A 16,209-nucleotide genomic window follows, 5' to 3' on the forward strand; every position below is an offset into this window, starting at 1 on the left:
CTCTGCCGTCAGGCATGGGGGAACTGAGACATCTCCCCTGGGCCTATACAGTTTATACATGGTATGTTTGTGTGTATGTTTGCTTTTAATAATGGGTTTTTTAGTGTTTTTTAAATTATTAGATTTGTTCTTACATTGTCTTTGTTGTTGTTGTGAGCCGCCCCGAGTCTACGGAGAGGGGCGGCATACAAATCTAATAAATAATAATAATAAAATAATAATTTTAAGAGCCAGCAAGGTTAAAATCTGACACTCTGGGGTTTTTTTCCTTTTAGCAATTTAGACATGCAGTAAAGATATTGAAAGGCATGAGACTCTCTGCATCCTATTCTAAAATTTTGCATTAAAAAAATGATTAAAAAAAGAGTTTGGGAGAGTAAAGAAGGAAAGAACGAGCACGGAATAAGGAGCATTGTCTGAATATTTAAGTTCATAATTTTAAATGATAGAGAATACATGATGTCATCCGTGGCTGTATCCGTTTCCTCGCCAATTTACTTCTTTGCTTAAATTGCAGTGACTTGTCTTATGCAAAGAAAGACTTAATTTCAGTTACTGATTCTTCTGCTTGCCTTGCAAAGCAGAGGCTGAACTCCAGCTTTGAGGAAATGGGTTTGGAATGATTTACCTACATCAATCTAAATATGACTACATAGAGATTAGTTGAATTAGTTGAATCACCCAGGTACAGTTTTAGTCAGACTGGTTAAAACCTAGTGTATAACTACAGTATCCATTGTATTCTGACTGGCTTTAGCACTTTCTAAACATGAAACCATAAGGTAATAGTCATAAATTTCAGCTTATTATTAGTGGAATTCAGGGTGTTAATGTAAAATTAAATATGATACAACCTGAGTTGATATTGAAAAGCTTTTGTTTTGTATACAGGTAGTCCTTGATTTACCACCGGTTGCTTAGTGACCATGTTACACCAACACTCCGCAGTCTGCATTGGTTGCCGATCAATTTCCGGTCACAATTCAAAGTGTTGGTTATGACCTATAAGGCCCTTCATGGCATCGGACCAGAATATCTCCGGGACCGTCTTCTGCCGCATGAATCCCAGCGGCCGGTTAGGTCCCACAGAGTTAGCCTTCTCCGGGTCCCGTCGACTAAGCAATGTCGTTTGGCGGGACCCAGGAGAAGAGCCTTCTCTGTGGCAGCCCCGGCCCTCTGGAACCAGCTCCTCCCAGATATCAGAGTTGCCCCCACCCTCCTTGCCTTTCGCAAGCTCCTTAAAACCCACCTCTGTCGTCAGGCATGGGGGAATTGAAATTTCCCTTCCCCCTAGGCTTATAGAATTTATACATGGTATGCTTGTATGTATGAGTGGTTCTTTAAATTGGGGTTTTTAAGATTATTTTTAATATTAGATTTGTTTACATTGTCTTTTTATACTGTTGTTAGCCGCCCCGAGTCTTCGGAGAGGGGTGGCATACAAATCTAATAAATAAATAAACTAATTAATTAATTAATTAATTAATTTGAAGTTACAACAAAACCAACTTACAACCCCATCACATGACCATCTTTTGTGTGCTCATCAACTGACCTATGTTTTCAGGTATTTGTAGGTGCCAAAGTCACATGACTTCATTTTACAATATTTTTGCCAAAAATTGGCCCTATAACGAACAATTTCTGTTTGCTGGTGGGGAAAAAACAGCTGAAAAATCAGGTCACTTTATGGCTGTTACAGCCTGTAACTGACATAGGCAAGCTCCCATTATGGTTCTAAGTTGAGGACTACCTGTAAAGATATTATTTTCTTTTGTAAAAAAAAAGAGAGAAACCTTTAGGTTAAAATACATAGATGTTTTTTCCAAGAACAGAAGGAGTGCCTCTGAGAGAATCCTGTCTCTCAAGACAAAGATCTTGAAATAGAAATGCCTTTGAAAATGGACTTTATACAATACGTTTGCACAGTATGAAGAGGATTTGCAAGGAAGAAGATTCTAAAGCTGTGAGCAATATCTTGGTGCTAACTAATCTTGTGATCCATGTGAAAGGAGCATGAGACAAATTAATCTGTCATGAACATCAAGGAATTGCTGTAGGCACAGTGAAACCATGCCCTTTGAATTATTACGAGCCTTTTATACAGTGAAGGGCTACTACCACACTGTGGGTGTGGCTTACTTTGTGGGTGTGGCTTGCCAGCCATGTGACCAGGTGGGAGTGGCTTGACAATCATGTGACCAGGGGGTGGCTTAAAGGTCACGTGACTGGCTTAAATGTGGCCAAGTTGACGTCACTCATGTCAAGGGTTTGGGTTAGGATGCCTGGCCTCACCTCGCCTCAAAGAGATACAATTTCCCTATCTATTTACTATTACGGAACATCCAAAATATACGATTTGATTCTATGTATATATATGCCATATGTGTACATACATATTACACACAAGTACACAAAAATATACATTATCTACTATATAAACTGTATGTTTATTTATTTATTTATTGGATTTGTATGCCGCCCCTCTCCGCAGACTCGGGGCGGCTAACAACAATGGTAAAGCAACATGCAACAATCCAATTTAATAAAACAACTAAAAACCCTTATTATAAAAAACCAAACATACACACAAACATACCATGCATAACTTGTAATGGCCTAGGGGAAGGAATATCTTAACTCCCCCATGTGTGTGTATGTGTATGTACACAGAGAGAGAGAGACAGCTCTTCTAAAATTATACACATTCCACCTCATTTACTGTGATAGGAAAAACATACCCAGAGCCCAGAAGGGGGGGAGGGGGGGTCATTTTTTTCTACCAGTTCTGCGTACCTGACTGTATCTGTAGGAGCCCATCACTGCTTTTATAGAAATAGTTCTGTATTCGTATCTTATCTCTCTGTGTATATGGTATGCCAGTTTTGAAAATCCCCTATCACTTTAGGAGATAAGAGCTTGCCGGCCTGTTCTTTTTTGTCTGAAGAATGGCATCAATATGCAAGGCCATGAAATCTTGTCTTTCTATGTCATTGATTCAGGAGGCGAGAGTGATTTCCATGTGGCTGATTGGGATGATAAGAAAGTCAGGCACACTTTTATCCGCAAGGTAAGCTGAAGGTACCCGCCACTCACTGATTTTGTTGAAAATTGCTTTCTTGAATGCTGTTTTTGAAAGAAAATAAAACCTGGGTTCATATTATGGCAATAAATAGATTTGTGTAGGGAAGATCAGCGATTCAAATAGTCTTTGACATAAGACCAAGATATCCAGTGAAGGGCTATCCAAATTTTTACTACCACACTGTGGGCATGGCTTGTGCAGGACGCCCTGCATTTTCTTTAAACATCTTTCAGTGCAAATTGGGTGCTCTGGGGTGGAGCTCCATTTTCTCTACCCCACTGCGTTCCCCCCCCATCCGGGCAGTAGCCCACCCCTGAAGATATCTCTACTTGCACTGGTAGATGAAAAACTGTGATCAACAGGAGGGGTACCTGTACCTGAAAGGTTTGGGAATTCCTACTGGGAAGTGAAACAGGGTTATTAATAAGAAACACTATTGTACCAATATATTTGGGATTTTTTTTCCTTTTATTTATTAATTGGATTTACAGTATATGCCGCCCCTCTCCAAGGACTTTTGGTTTTGGATAACTTACTTTCCCAAGTGCTTCTTCCCAAACCCAGATTTTCAAGAAGCAGCAGCTGAAGTATCCCCTTGGGAGGATAATGGGAGATAAAAAGCTATTTGAAACCGTACCCTTAGCTTTTCGTTTGGATGAGCATGATAGGTGATAGCCATCTAGATCTGCATCCCTTTTAGATGGGGGTAGTCAATCTGCCATTCTCCACGTGTTCAGGTGCACAACTCATACAATCCCGTGCTGTTTCCATAAGAGTGATAGGAGCTGAATTCCAAGGGACACTAGCTCATCTTCCCAGGATAAGAGACAAGGATAAGAAAACTATGGTTTGCCGCCCATAGAATTTGTAGCCAATAATGTCTCTTAGTTTATATTAAAAAGGGGTTGTTGCAGCAAGCCAAATGCTCTTAGTATTGCATATACAGTACTGTAGTTCTAAGGAGGCCCTTCAATTACACAGGTCCACAAAAAATATTTTTTGTAATCATCGCAGTTGACCTTGTACTTTTCGGAATCATTTTTTTGTTCTGATTTCAAAAATGTATATAGTTTTTCTGTAGCAGGTATAGTTTCCACAGAGTAGCATTGTTGTTATAAGGTATAGGAAATATACTGGTGACATAAACCATAATTACCACAAACATTGAAAATATAGAAATAATGTAATAACAAAAATGCTTCTATATCAGAAACTTTATGAGATAGAGCAAAACTAAGTATATTTTTGGATTCAGCATATCAAACTCCATAAAACAGACATATTACCTTTGCTGATGATTTTTTTTTTTGTGTTGACCAGTGTTATAGTGGTATAACTCAGGGGTAGGCAAAGTTGGCTCTTCTATGACTTGTGGACTTCAACTCCCAGAATTCCTGAGCCAATCATTATAGCTCAGGAATTCTGGGAGTTGAAGCCCACATGTCATAGAAGAGCCAACTTTGCCTAGCCCTGGTATAACTGAAAGGCTATTTGCCTATTTGAAGTAATCCACTCTTACACAGATGCACTTTACCTGTTGATTCCCAGGTGTATAGCATTATCTCCGTGCAGTTGCTTGTGACAGTAGGTATCATCGCAATCTTCACCTTCGTGTAAGTATTCTGAGTTCTCTATTCTCCGGCTGTTAAAGTCTGTCAACTATGCTTCCACATCCTGCTACAAACCATGATTAGATGGAGCGAGATAGAAACACTGGATACATGTGCATTTACGTGTAGGGAGGAGACAATTGGATAATGGCAGGGCCATCCCTGATGTTTGTCCAAAAGATTTTTTCCACCCTCATGGCATCATGTCACATCAGGTGGCAGCTGTGATTTCCCAGTTGCTTTGTTCTTCTTTTTGTCCTGTATAGGACACATTCAGACCCACGGAATAATAACTGGGTGGGCTTCTTCTACCATCATTCTCATTGTTTGGCACCAACCCCTCCCATGTTACGGCACCTTTGTGGAGTGCATAACTTGCATACCTGCTTGTGGTGCACTTGGCCAAGTTGTGTCTGCTTTCAGCACTTATTAAAATACACTGCTCAAAAAAATAAAGGGAACACTTAAACAACACAATATAACTCCAAGTAAATCAAACTTCTGTGAAATCAAACTGTCCACTTAGGAAGCAACACTGGCTGACAATCAATTTCACATGCTATTGTGCACATTCAACTTTGTACAAGTATTCAATGAGAATATTTCATCCATTCAGATCTAGGGTGTGTTCTTTGAGTGTTCCCTTTACTTTTTTTGAGCAATATATATTCTGTGATTAAGTGTGGCCTCTGGCTGAAATTTGACTTTTGTCAGTTTGTTTCTGTAATTTTTTTTTAAAAAGATATACTTTATTAATTTATTAAGAATGGGGAAGGGGAATACAAAAAGAAAAATAGGAGGGGTGTGAGGCAAGAAATCTTTTTACATAGTAACATATATATATTGTTGTATATTCATTTCAAGCATTTATCTATAGATATTTATATTGTATTAAATATTCATATTTACTTAGTCTTATATCAATGAAATATAGTAATTTAAGAATAAAGTAGTGCTTTGATATATGTATTAGTAGGTAGGTATTAGGTAATATAGTAAAGATTTTAGATGAGGTAGGAAAAGGGGGGGTAGTACCTGCAAGATAGCAGGAGTATACGTTGTGACAACTTAGTTTTGGTTATGTTTATTAATTTTATGGATAAAGGATATTTGTGAGGGAAGTGTTTTTAATAGGAAAGTGAACACAAGAACAAGGGGGCACAATCTGAAGTTAGTTGGGGGAAAGATCAAAAGCAACGTGAGGAAATATTATTTCACTGAAAGAGTAGTAGATCCTTGGAACAAACTTCCAGCAGACGTGGTTGGTAAATCCACAGTAACTGAATTTAAACATGCCTGGGATAAACATATATCCATCCTAAGATAAAACACAGGAAATAGTATAAGGGCAGACTAGATGGACCATGAGGTCTTTTTCTGCCGTCAGTCTTCTATGTTTCTATGTTTCTATATTGTTAGTATATTGTCAATAGTTATTGGTTGGATTAAACTCAGACAGAGATTGTGTTTCAGTTTTAGTCAGAATTTCTCTTATGTATATTTTTCTCTTGGTTTAGGATAAGGAGTTTCAATTGGTTTCTATTTTATTGTTTTTAAGATTAGATAGCCATCTGTACCACTTCTGTAATTTTTATGATATACAGGAAACTTAGGTTTGGGTTTGTTGTTTTTGTTGAGAGAAAGTGATTGGAAAATGAAGAATGACCAGATATTCTTAGAATACCAGAATGAAGAGAAGAACAAAATATTCTTTGTTAAAATCATATCCAATGTAAGCAATGCTAACTTATTTTCTATGTGATTTTTTCAATGTCCACAGTGAACCTGTGTCAGGTTTTGTGAGGCGTAATAGTGCTGTGTACTATACATCCTAGTAAGTATCACTTTCCCCCCCCCCTATATGCTTAGAGGATTCATTTTATGCTTCTTAACTTTATAGCAGAATTGGGAAACCCATGGTTCAGTTTTGCAATCTCGACTCCCAGCATTTGTGCGCATTGGCTATTCTGAAAAAACCCATGATAAACTTTGCAGTTTAGCAACATTTAGTGCTGCTTTATACAATTTACCTGAACATTGGCTTATGTTATATTTTGTGAGTTTATATTATGTGGGTCCCTTTGTACAAAGCATGATTACAGAGGTACATCCAGCTGCCAAGGCTCTTGGTAGATATGAATGGATGTGTTCTACCGTGTACACTTCATGGGAAGCTGGTTACCTCCTACAGGAAATCTTTGCTGTCCTCTATAATTTTCTTGTTATATTTTCAAGGCAATTTTGACTCTTGGCAAAATTTGCCTTGGCAAAAATTTCATAAGTAGCTTGTTATTGCATTCTTCCTCTGGCTGAAACTGTCAAATTTCTCTTTAAGGTTGAATCTTTCTTTGATAAATTTCCATCCATTACTTTTTGTCCTGCCCTCAGTTGCTTTGGAGAGTAGGTAGTCCTCCTCTTTATGACAACCTCTTAAATATTGGAAGACTGCTATCGTGTCATCCCTAATCTTTCTCTTCAACAGACTAGACCTGGGATGTGACCATGTGATTGTAAATGTGATGTAACCATGGGCCAGATGCATCATTTATTTATTTTATTTATTTATTATTTGGATTTGTATGCCGCCCCTCTCCGAAGACTCGGGGCGGCTCACAACAAGTGTAAAACAAATCATAAATAATTCAATTAATTAAAATATTTAAAGATTTTAAAAAAAACCCATACACTAACAGACACACACACAGGCATACCATGTATAAATTAAATGTGCCCAGGGGGAGATGTTTAGTTCCCCCATGCCTGACGGCAAAGGTGGGTTTTGAGGAGTTTACGGAAGGCAGGAAGAGTAGGGGCAGTTCTGATCTCCGGGGGGAGTTGGTTCCAGAGAGTCGGTGCCGCCACAGAGAAGGCTCTCCCCCTGGGGCCCGCCAACCGACATGCGCTGGCCACACCCACCTCTGGATTAGCAAAGTGGGGAAAGTCACGATATGTCATGTGATGACATCACACCATGAGTTTGACACCCCTGGACTAGACATACCCAGTTCCTGCAACTCTGCGCTATAGCCAGTCACCCACAAGTGATGGGATAAAGCTAACATGAACATAACATTTTCAGTGAGGCCTAACTCTGCTGAGACATGCAGGATGCAAAGAAAAGCACAAAGCACTTCTTAATGTTGAAGATGCAAGGCAGAGTGCTCTCAGGTCCCCTGATAATACCACGATGTAGAATGGAACGGGATAGAATAAGTTGGAAGGGGACATTGGAGGTCTTCTAGTCCAACCCTCTGCTTAGGCAGAAAAACCTACAGCATTTCAGACAGATGGTTATCTATCTCACATTTTCTTCCTTTTTTTCCTTTTTTTAATTTTTAAAAGTTTTTATTTACAAGTATACAAAACATAAAAGACAATAGTACCAGTTGACAATTGAAACCTAATACATTACAACATGTCTGAATATAAAAATATAACAATCAATAAACATATAGACTTACAAAAAAAGGATAGAGAGAGAGTAGAGAGAAGAAAAAAGGGAAAGAAAAAGAGGGGAAGCAAAAGGAAAGAAAAAGAAAGAGAGAAAAGGGTGGGCGAGTGTACAGTAGAGCTGTGTTAAGAATATGAACTAGTTTTAAATTTATTAGCTCATTACCTTAGATCAAGATTGGTAGTATAGATAGGTAGAAGCAAGCGTTGAATAAATCACGGTATAGAGATTTTGGAACTAGAATATCTCACATTTTCTTAAAAACTTCCAGTGTTGGAACATTCACAGCTTCTGGAGGCAAATTGCTCCGCTGATTAATTATTCTGTCATGACATTTATCCTTAGTTCTAAGTTCTCTCCTTGTTTTTTTTCTCATCCATTACTTGTCCTACCCTCAGGGGATTGGGATAATAACTTGATTCCAGAGGTGGGGTTTACATAATTTACCTACCGGTTCTCCCAGCACCGAAAATGTGAGCACGCCCCCTTCTGCGCATGCGCACAGCCTTCCATGCACGTGCTTTGCTCACATGTGTGGATTGCATGCAGTGAAGGGCTACCAAAATTTTTACTACCACCTTGTGGGCGGGGCTTATGCAGGACGCCCTGCATTTTCTTTCAACATTTTTCAGTGCAAACTGGGTGCTCTGGGGTGGAGCTCCATTTTCACTACCCCACTGCGTTTCCCCCTCCCAATCCAGGCAGTAGCCCACCCCTGCTTGCATGCATGGACACAGGTTGAAAATGTGGCCAAATAGGATGGTATAGAGCTGGCGTAGGTGGGGGAGCCCACCTGCAAGTTGTTACTACCAGTTCACCTAAATTGGTCTGAAATGGCAGAATACCACCTCTGCTTGACACTCTCTTCTTTGTGATAACCCATCAGATATCCAAACACTGCTATTATGTCATCCCTAGTCCTTCTTTTCATTAAATTCAGCCATGCCCAGTTCCAACAACCATTCTTTATATGGTTTAGCCTTCAGTTCCCTAATCATCTTCGTTGCTCTTCTCTGCACTCTTCCTAGAGTCTCAATATCCTTTTTTACATTGTGGTAATCAAAATTGGATGCAATATTCCAAGTGTGGCCTCACCAAGGCATGTAGAAGAGTTGCAGAAGGATTGTCCCTAGGCTGGGCTTTGTCATATTATAGCCTTTGTGTTTTTGCAATAGAGTGCCAAGCTCTTGCCAAGGATGTATTGAAAATAATATAATGCTTGTTTCATTTTCTCAGTGCCGTATTCCTGGTCACTTACCTGGTGCTGGTGTGTTGTGAGGGCCCAAGGTGAGTTCATGTTAGATATATTAGCATTTTGATTTGAGCGGGAGTCAATTCACTTCACTTGATTAATGTTCATTGATCAATACTAACAGAAAAAAATCAAAACATACGCCTTATGTCCCCTTGAAATAGCCCTATTGCTGAACTGATCTGGTTTTGTTGATTTTTTGCAGGAGACGTTTTCCATGGAACCTCATCCTTCTGTCTATCTTTGTAAGTGAATGCTTGTGCTATGAATTTTGGCTAAAATTACATGAATTTCCCTTTGGTAGGATGATTGGCTTTTAAAAATCTTTCATTACTAAGTCATTGTTTTGAAATGTTGCATTGTGCTTTTCTGTTTCCCGTGCATCCTTTCAAAAGTTCCAATAAGGCCAAATTAAAAGGTTCAAAGTTGAGATCAAGGACTATAGTATTAGGGCACAGATCCAGTCATGGCTTGAAAGTAGAATGAGCGGGATATATAGAGTGATGCATTTTTGACAGTGCAATGGGCAGCAGTAAAACTATCGTATTTTTCGGACTGACTATAAGACACACCGGTGTGTAAGATGCACCAAGATTTCAAAGACGTAAGTAAGAAAGTTTTTGTTCTCCCCCAACCCCAGGAGCACTCTGCAAGCCTCCCAAATCCTCTGCACACCTTTTTTTTGCAAAATTGGGGTGATCTTGCCTTCCCCCAGCCCCAAGGAGCACTCTGTACGCCTCCCCAACCCTCCCCAACCCTCCCCAACCCTCTGGGTTTTTTGCAAAAATGGACCTTTTTTCCCCACTCGTTTTTTGTAAAAATGGGGTGGGCAGAGTATTTGGGAGGTCTGCAGAGGGATCTTGGGAGCTGGGGGAGGGCAAAAATACACCTGTTTTTTGCGAAAAATGGCCCACCTTTCACCCCTTTTGTCACAGAAATTGAGGTATTTTTGCCTTCCCCCTGCCCCTAGGAGCCTGTAGCCACCCAAACCTTTTATGCATTCCATTTTTCCAAATATGTGCCCATTTTTTGCAAAAATGGGATGCAGGGATGAGGCTTTGGGAGGCCAAAAATGCCCATATTTGGTGTATAAGATACACCAATATTTCCAACCACTTTTAGGGAGGGAAAGGTGCATCTAATAATGAAAAATACAGTAAGTACTATGGAATAAAAAGGCCGTGGAAACAATGGTTTGGGGCAAAAAAGAATCAGTGGTTTGTAATGGTAATACAATTCAAGGATAACACAAAGTTACCTTAAAAACAAACAAAAATCCATAATTTGAAAAATACTAGCCATCAGTCCAGAGTTGCTTCAGGATAGTAGTCAGCATAGACATCCAGTGTCATCTTGGATAAAGAGAAGATTTCCTGCATGTACAAAGGGAAACACTGAGCCTGCCATTTGAAATCTGATGTTTATAAATCAAAGAGACTAGATAGTGAATGCCAAGATTACTGGTGAATATGTGTGAATATGTACATGGGGACCAGTTAGTCATTTTTCTTCTTCTTCTCTCTTAGACACTAGCGATGGGATTCATGACAGGCACCATTGCTAGGTAAAGTATAACAGTAATCTATGTTTATTCTGCTTCTGTCTGCTCAATTAAGCTTGGTTTCTGTCTAAATATTTTGAATGTGTACTTTGTGGAAGGCTACCAATATTTCTATGAAGTTCTGGGTCCAGACTTAACCAACATCTTTGTTATAATTTATTCGACACTTCCCTAGCAATTCCTTAGCAGTTTTTAGAAAATAACTTTATTAAATAGATGCTTAAGGGAGAATTGTAGATAACATGATGCCCCCTTTTTATATAGAGAGAGATGCCCCATTTCCATAACAGCTCTTTCCTCATTCCTTCTGCTGCACGAATCCCAGTGACCAGTTAGGTCCCACAGAGTGGATCTTCTCTGGGTCCCGTCAACTAAAGAATGTTGCTTGGCGGGACCCAGGGGAAGAGCCTTCTCTGTGGCGGCCCCGGCCCTCTGGAACCAACTCCCCCCAAAGATTAGAATTGCCCCCACCCTCCTTGCCTTTCGTAAGTTGCTTAAAACCCACCTCTGCCGTCAGGCATGGGGGAATTGAGACCCTCTTCCCCCTAGGCCTTTACAATTCTATGCATGGTATGTATGTATGTATGTTTGGTTTTTATATTAATGGGTTTTTAATTGTTTCTAACATCAGACTACTATTGTACACTGCTTTATTGTTGCTGTTAGCCGCCCCGAGTCTCTGGAGAGGGGCAGCATACTAATCCAATAAATAAATAAATAAATTTGTAGATCTCAGGGGAAATACTGTTTGACATAAGAGAGTAGGCATACTTCCTAGGTCCTGTCTGATAGTACAAATGGGACCTAGAGCGTGCCAATCCCATCTGAATTTTGTTAGGTGGAGACAATAGGTGATAGATCCTTATCCTTAAATCCTGGTTCCATGCAAGATTTTGTATATGACAACCAGCACCTTAATTTTCAACTGAAAGTCTAACAGTAATCATTGCAGTTCACCATAGTTCCTCCATAGCTAACTAAGCAAACAACCACTGAAGTTATGTGATGAAATTATTCCATTTAACTTTTTCTTTGCAGCATGTACTCTACCAGGGCTGTTCTAATTGCTATGATCATCACAGCAGTTGTGGCCATAATTGTTACCATCTTCTGTTTCCAGACGAAGGTGAGAAATGTCTTCTTCTGAGCAAATATCAGCATGGTTTGATGATACATAGATTGGATTCCTCCACTGTGACACCAGCTTCTTGCCTCTTCTTGATAAGCGAAAGTTGAAAATCTGTGCTTTGGATATTTTGTTTCAAGCTCAAAATGGTCGTTTGGATATAAAAATTTGGCTGATTCCAAGTCAGAACCTTTCAGTTGCAGGTGAAAGCTCAAAAGGGCTCAGATTCAAGGATTTCTTACACTTCTATAGAATGGCTATGCAAAAAAGGCACCTGTCTTGTAATTCACAACATAAATTAAATATAACTATCAATGAATAGTCCTTTCACCATTAGGAAGGGCATATGGTTAGTCACAGAAATGTGGAAATAATGAGAATAGATGGCCCGCTTTCTATCGTCATTGGTATCGTGAAGATTACTGGCCTGTAGGAAGACGCAAAATTTGGCCATGTAGGACGTCCATGGTTCTGAGTCCGGGTTGTAGAACGCCGGTGCTTGGGCCATGACGGAGCTCATAGTCTTTTATTTTTCTTCTGCGGGAGTTCGACCTCCTCGTCGCCACTGTTAAATCAGTACTCGGAGGCTGATTTACTGCAACAGGTTTATTTCAACAGAGGAACTTCACTAAGGAACAACTGACACCCAACAAGGGCAACGGCTAACCCGTTGCCCTATTTATACATTTTATTTAGGCGGGAACAACCATTTAACTTTGGTTCTTTTGTTTAAGTCGCGTCTTAGCCAATCACTGAATTTCGGCTTATTTAACTTTCCCAGACATAACAGATTTTTTTCAATATTCATCACAATCATCTTCTCAATTTGAAATAATATTAGCAGGCACAGAAAAATGTGTATGAAGTATTTACTGTATTATGTATTTTTTTTTTAAAAAAGTATTTTCCATCCTTTCCATGGTTCTTACATAGTTTCAATGTTTCTTTGAAAATTATTGGTTGCACAACACATATGAGAACAAAAACATACAAATCTTCTTCCTACACACTTTGCATTTTGTGTACCATTTCAGTATGGTGTTAATGTGCCTATGCTTGAAAATGTTTTACTGTACAATAATGGGGTGGGGAAGCTAAGTAAGGAGTTTCCTACAAGGGACACTAATACTCAATGCACAAAAGGTGACCTATGTGCCAACTTCTCCCAAACCATGTCTTGTTTTCATTGGCAGGTGGATTTCACATCATGCACCGGTTTGTTCTGTGTGCTGGCCATTGTTGTTATGGTGACTGGAATTATCACAGCCATAGTCCTGTCCTTCAAATATGTAAGAAATTATTGATAGAAATTTAGTGGGCTTGGGGATCAATGGTCCTTTTAGATCAGGGGCGTTAAACTTGGTTTTATTGTGGGCCACACTAGAGTTGTGTTTGACCTTGGGAGGCTGGGTATTTTATTTTATATTTTGGTAAACTAATAAAAATGTATTTATAAAAAAACCCAGCAGTCTTTATAACTACAGTGATCCCTCGATTTTCGCGATCTCGATCTTCGCGAAACGCTATATCGTGATTTTTCCCACCCGATGACGTCACTCTCTTCCTTCCTTTCTCATCTTTCTTTCTCTCTCTCTTTCTCTATCTTGCTTCTTCCTCTCTCACACTCTCTTCCTCCCTCTCTCATCTCTTTCTTTCCTTCTCTCTCTTTCTCTATCTCTCCCCCTCTTGCTGGCGGGCGGCGGGCGGGCAGGCGGGTGGGCGGGCAGGCGGGGGCATCAGCGAGGAGCCGGGGTTTCCCCGCCGCCCACGCAAAGGGGAAAGCCCGATTCGGCTCCTCACTGCTGCCGCCGAGCAGATCAGCTGCTGGGCGGCCGCAGCAGCAGCGACCAGACGAAGATCCAGGTTTCCCCGCCGCCCACGCAAAGGGGAAAGCCCGATTCGGCTCCTCGCTGCTGCCGCCGAGCAGATCAGCTGCTGGGCGGCCGCAGCAGCAGCGAGCAGACGAAGATCCGGGTTTCCCCGCCGCCCACGCAAACTCCACCATCTGCGCATGCGCGGCCATGGAAAAAGGGCATGCATGCGCAGATGGTGTTTTTACTTCCGCAACCCTACATCGCGAAAAATCGATTATCGTGAGGGGTCTTGGAACGGAACCCTCGCGATAATCGAGGGATCACTGTACTTATAAAGTAGTTATTTTTTACTACTTGTAAAGGCGGCTTATTTTTTACTACTTATAAAGGCGGCTGTGAGCTGGCCTGAGTCTACGGTGAGGGGCGGCATACAAATCTAAATAATAATAATAATAATAATAATAATAATAATAATAATAATACTGCTCTGAGAGAGTACTCTTGAGAGAAAACATGGGGACAGGATCTATTGTTGAGTAATTAATAGCCTTAAACTTTTGTCTCTTAAATTGAGCCGTGCGTTGATCATGGTTTCCTTCTTCTATCACTTGTGCTGTAGTCTGGAAAAATCTGTTGTTAACATTAACTAAATTCAAACCACCAAATACATGTATACCACATTCATTTTTCCTTCTTCTTGCAGGTTCCTTGGCTCCATATGCTCTATGCATCTATTGGTGCAATCGCCTTCACTCTGGTTAGTAGAAAGTTGCCTTCTGTAGACTTAATTACCCACCCTCCGTCACACAAGTCTAAAATTAAGTAAAATATGTGCAAAACTGGAATTATAATTAAAATCATAATGCTATCCTCTCTCGAAGGTTTTTTTTTTTACTTGGGTCCATGGGTGCAGCAGTAGAGAAATGGGATGGCTTTTATAAAGTGTATAAATTATTTCTGGAAAGACTGTGTGCTTACCAATATTTAGACGGATGCTAATTAATATCTAGAAAGGGAGACATGGATTTTGAACAATGGAATGAATCAATAAGTTGTGATTACAAATGGAACCAGAATAATTTCCCCTCTATTACTCTTTGCTCTATAGATTAAAATCAAGGAAGTCCAATATTCCAGAGTGCCGGAATAGTAAATGCTGGGTTTACTTTTACATGATTCTATTTTTGGCTTCAGAATTATACTATTCCCAACTGTCTTTCGAAAATAAATTTTACTGAACCACTTGTAACTTTCCTGTTGGGAAAGGGATTCATACTTGTTCTGTTTCAATTAATTTCATTCTTTGATGAACTCATGCCACTGTGCTTCCTTTCTATTTGTGAGCTACAGAGCCTACGGAGAGGGGCGGCATACAAATCTAATAAATAAAATAAATTGGGGATGCGTTTCCTTCTTTTGTGATGCAGCTCTTGGCAAGGAGGATGTTTTTTAATTGTTGAATTATTTCTTGTCCTTTGTAACCAACTTCTACCTTGTGGTTTCCCCCCCCCAGTTTCTTGCCTATGATACCCAACTGGTCTTGGGCAACAGGAAGCACACTATCAGCCCTGAGGAATACGTCTATGGAGCCCTCAAGATCTACACAGACATTGTTTATATCTTCACCTTCCTCTTGCAGATTGTGGGCAGCAGAGATTAGATGGATGGAAATATTTAAGACTTTGACAATCTTCCTTAGAGATCAGGAAGTGACACCTTTCTGGCTCTGATGTACTGTGTTTGCCTCCAGTCCATGTATAAATGCCAAGAAAGGATTCAGAGAATGGACCCAGAAACATAACAAGGAACCATATATTGTATTCAGTCAGATATGGATCTTAATATTATTTTTTTTGCTTCTATATTTCCACATGTGGCATATCCTTCTTTAACTACTGCCTGGGAATAATGAATCTAGTATGTATTACCATTCTGATATGATGTATTGCAGTCTTTCAACTTACCCATTCATTTGTATTTTTGTCAGCCTTTAAGGCACAGACGACTCTTCTAATTAAAAAAAAAATTGTTATAAGGCTCTATTATATAAGTGCAAATAAAAAATATATATTTTTGAATTAAGCTTTCGTGTATTTATATGTAAGGAGAGGTTATGTTGCTTACCTGCTCAACCAGGAATGTGGTCATAGAAACATAGAAGATTGACAGCAGAAAAAGACCTCATGGTCCATTTATTATTATTATTATTATTATTATTATTATTATTATTATTATTATTATTTATTAGATTTGTATGCCGCCCCTCTCCATAGACTCGGGGCGGCTCACAACAATAACAAAGACAATGTA

The 16,209-nt window shown here is 39.7% G+C and overlaps 1 protein-coding gene across 1 annotated transcript in view; it reads left to right on the plus strand.

Annotated features, from left to right (window-relative positions):
• The window catches only part of LOC139154636 (protein lifeguard 3-like), a 70,902-nt gene extending 54,925 nt beyond the window's left edge, over positions 1 to 15,977 (plus strand). The window contains exons 3-12 of the mRNA XM_070729478.1: positions 3,003 to 3,070; positions 4,634 to 4,698; positions 6,476 to 6,529; positions 9,383 to 9,433; positions 9,604 to 9,643; positions 10,925 to 10,962; positions 11,998 to 12,085; positions 13,279 to 13,374; positions 14,603 to 14,656; positions 15,413 to 15,977. Coding sequence (XP_070585579.1) covers positions 3,003 to 3,070; positions 4,634 to 4,698; positions 6,476 to 6,529; positions 9,383 to 9,433; positions 9,604 to 9,643; positions 10,925 to 10,962; positions 11,998 to 12,085; positions 13,279 to 13,374; positions 14,603 to 14,656; positions 15,413 to 15,559 — 701 coding nt within the window. The 3' untranslated portion in view covers positions 15,560 to 15,977. The remainder of the gene's footprint in view (positions 1 to 3,002; positions 3,071 to 4,633; positions 4,699 to 6,475; positions 6,530 to 9,382; positions 9,434 to 9,603; positions 9,644 to 10,924; positions 10,963 to 11,997; positions 12,086 to 13,278; positions 13,375 to 14,602; positions 14,657 to 15,412) is intronic.
• Positions 15,978 to 16,209: the final 232 nt, after the last annotated feature.

Source organism: Erythrolamprus reginae, chromosome 1 (assembly GCF_031021105.1).
Source record: "Erythrolamprus reginae isolate rEryReg1 chromosome 1, rEryReg1.hap1, whole genome shotgun sequence".
In the NCBI taxonomy this organism is placed as follows: Eukaryota; Metazoa; Chordata; class Lepidosauria; order Squamata; family Dipsadidae; genus Erythrolamprus; species Erythrolamprus reginae.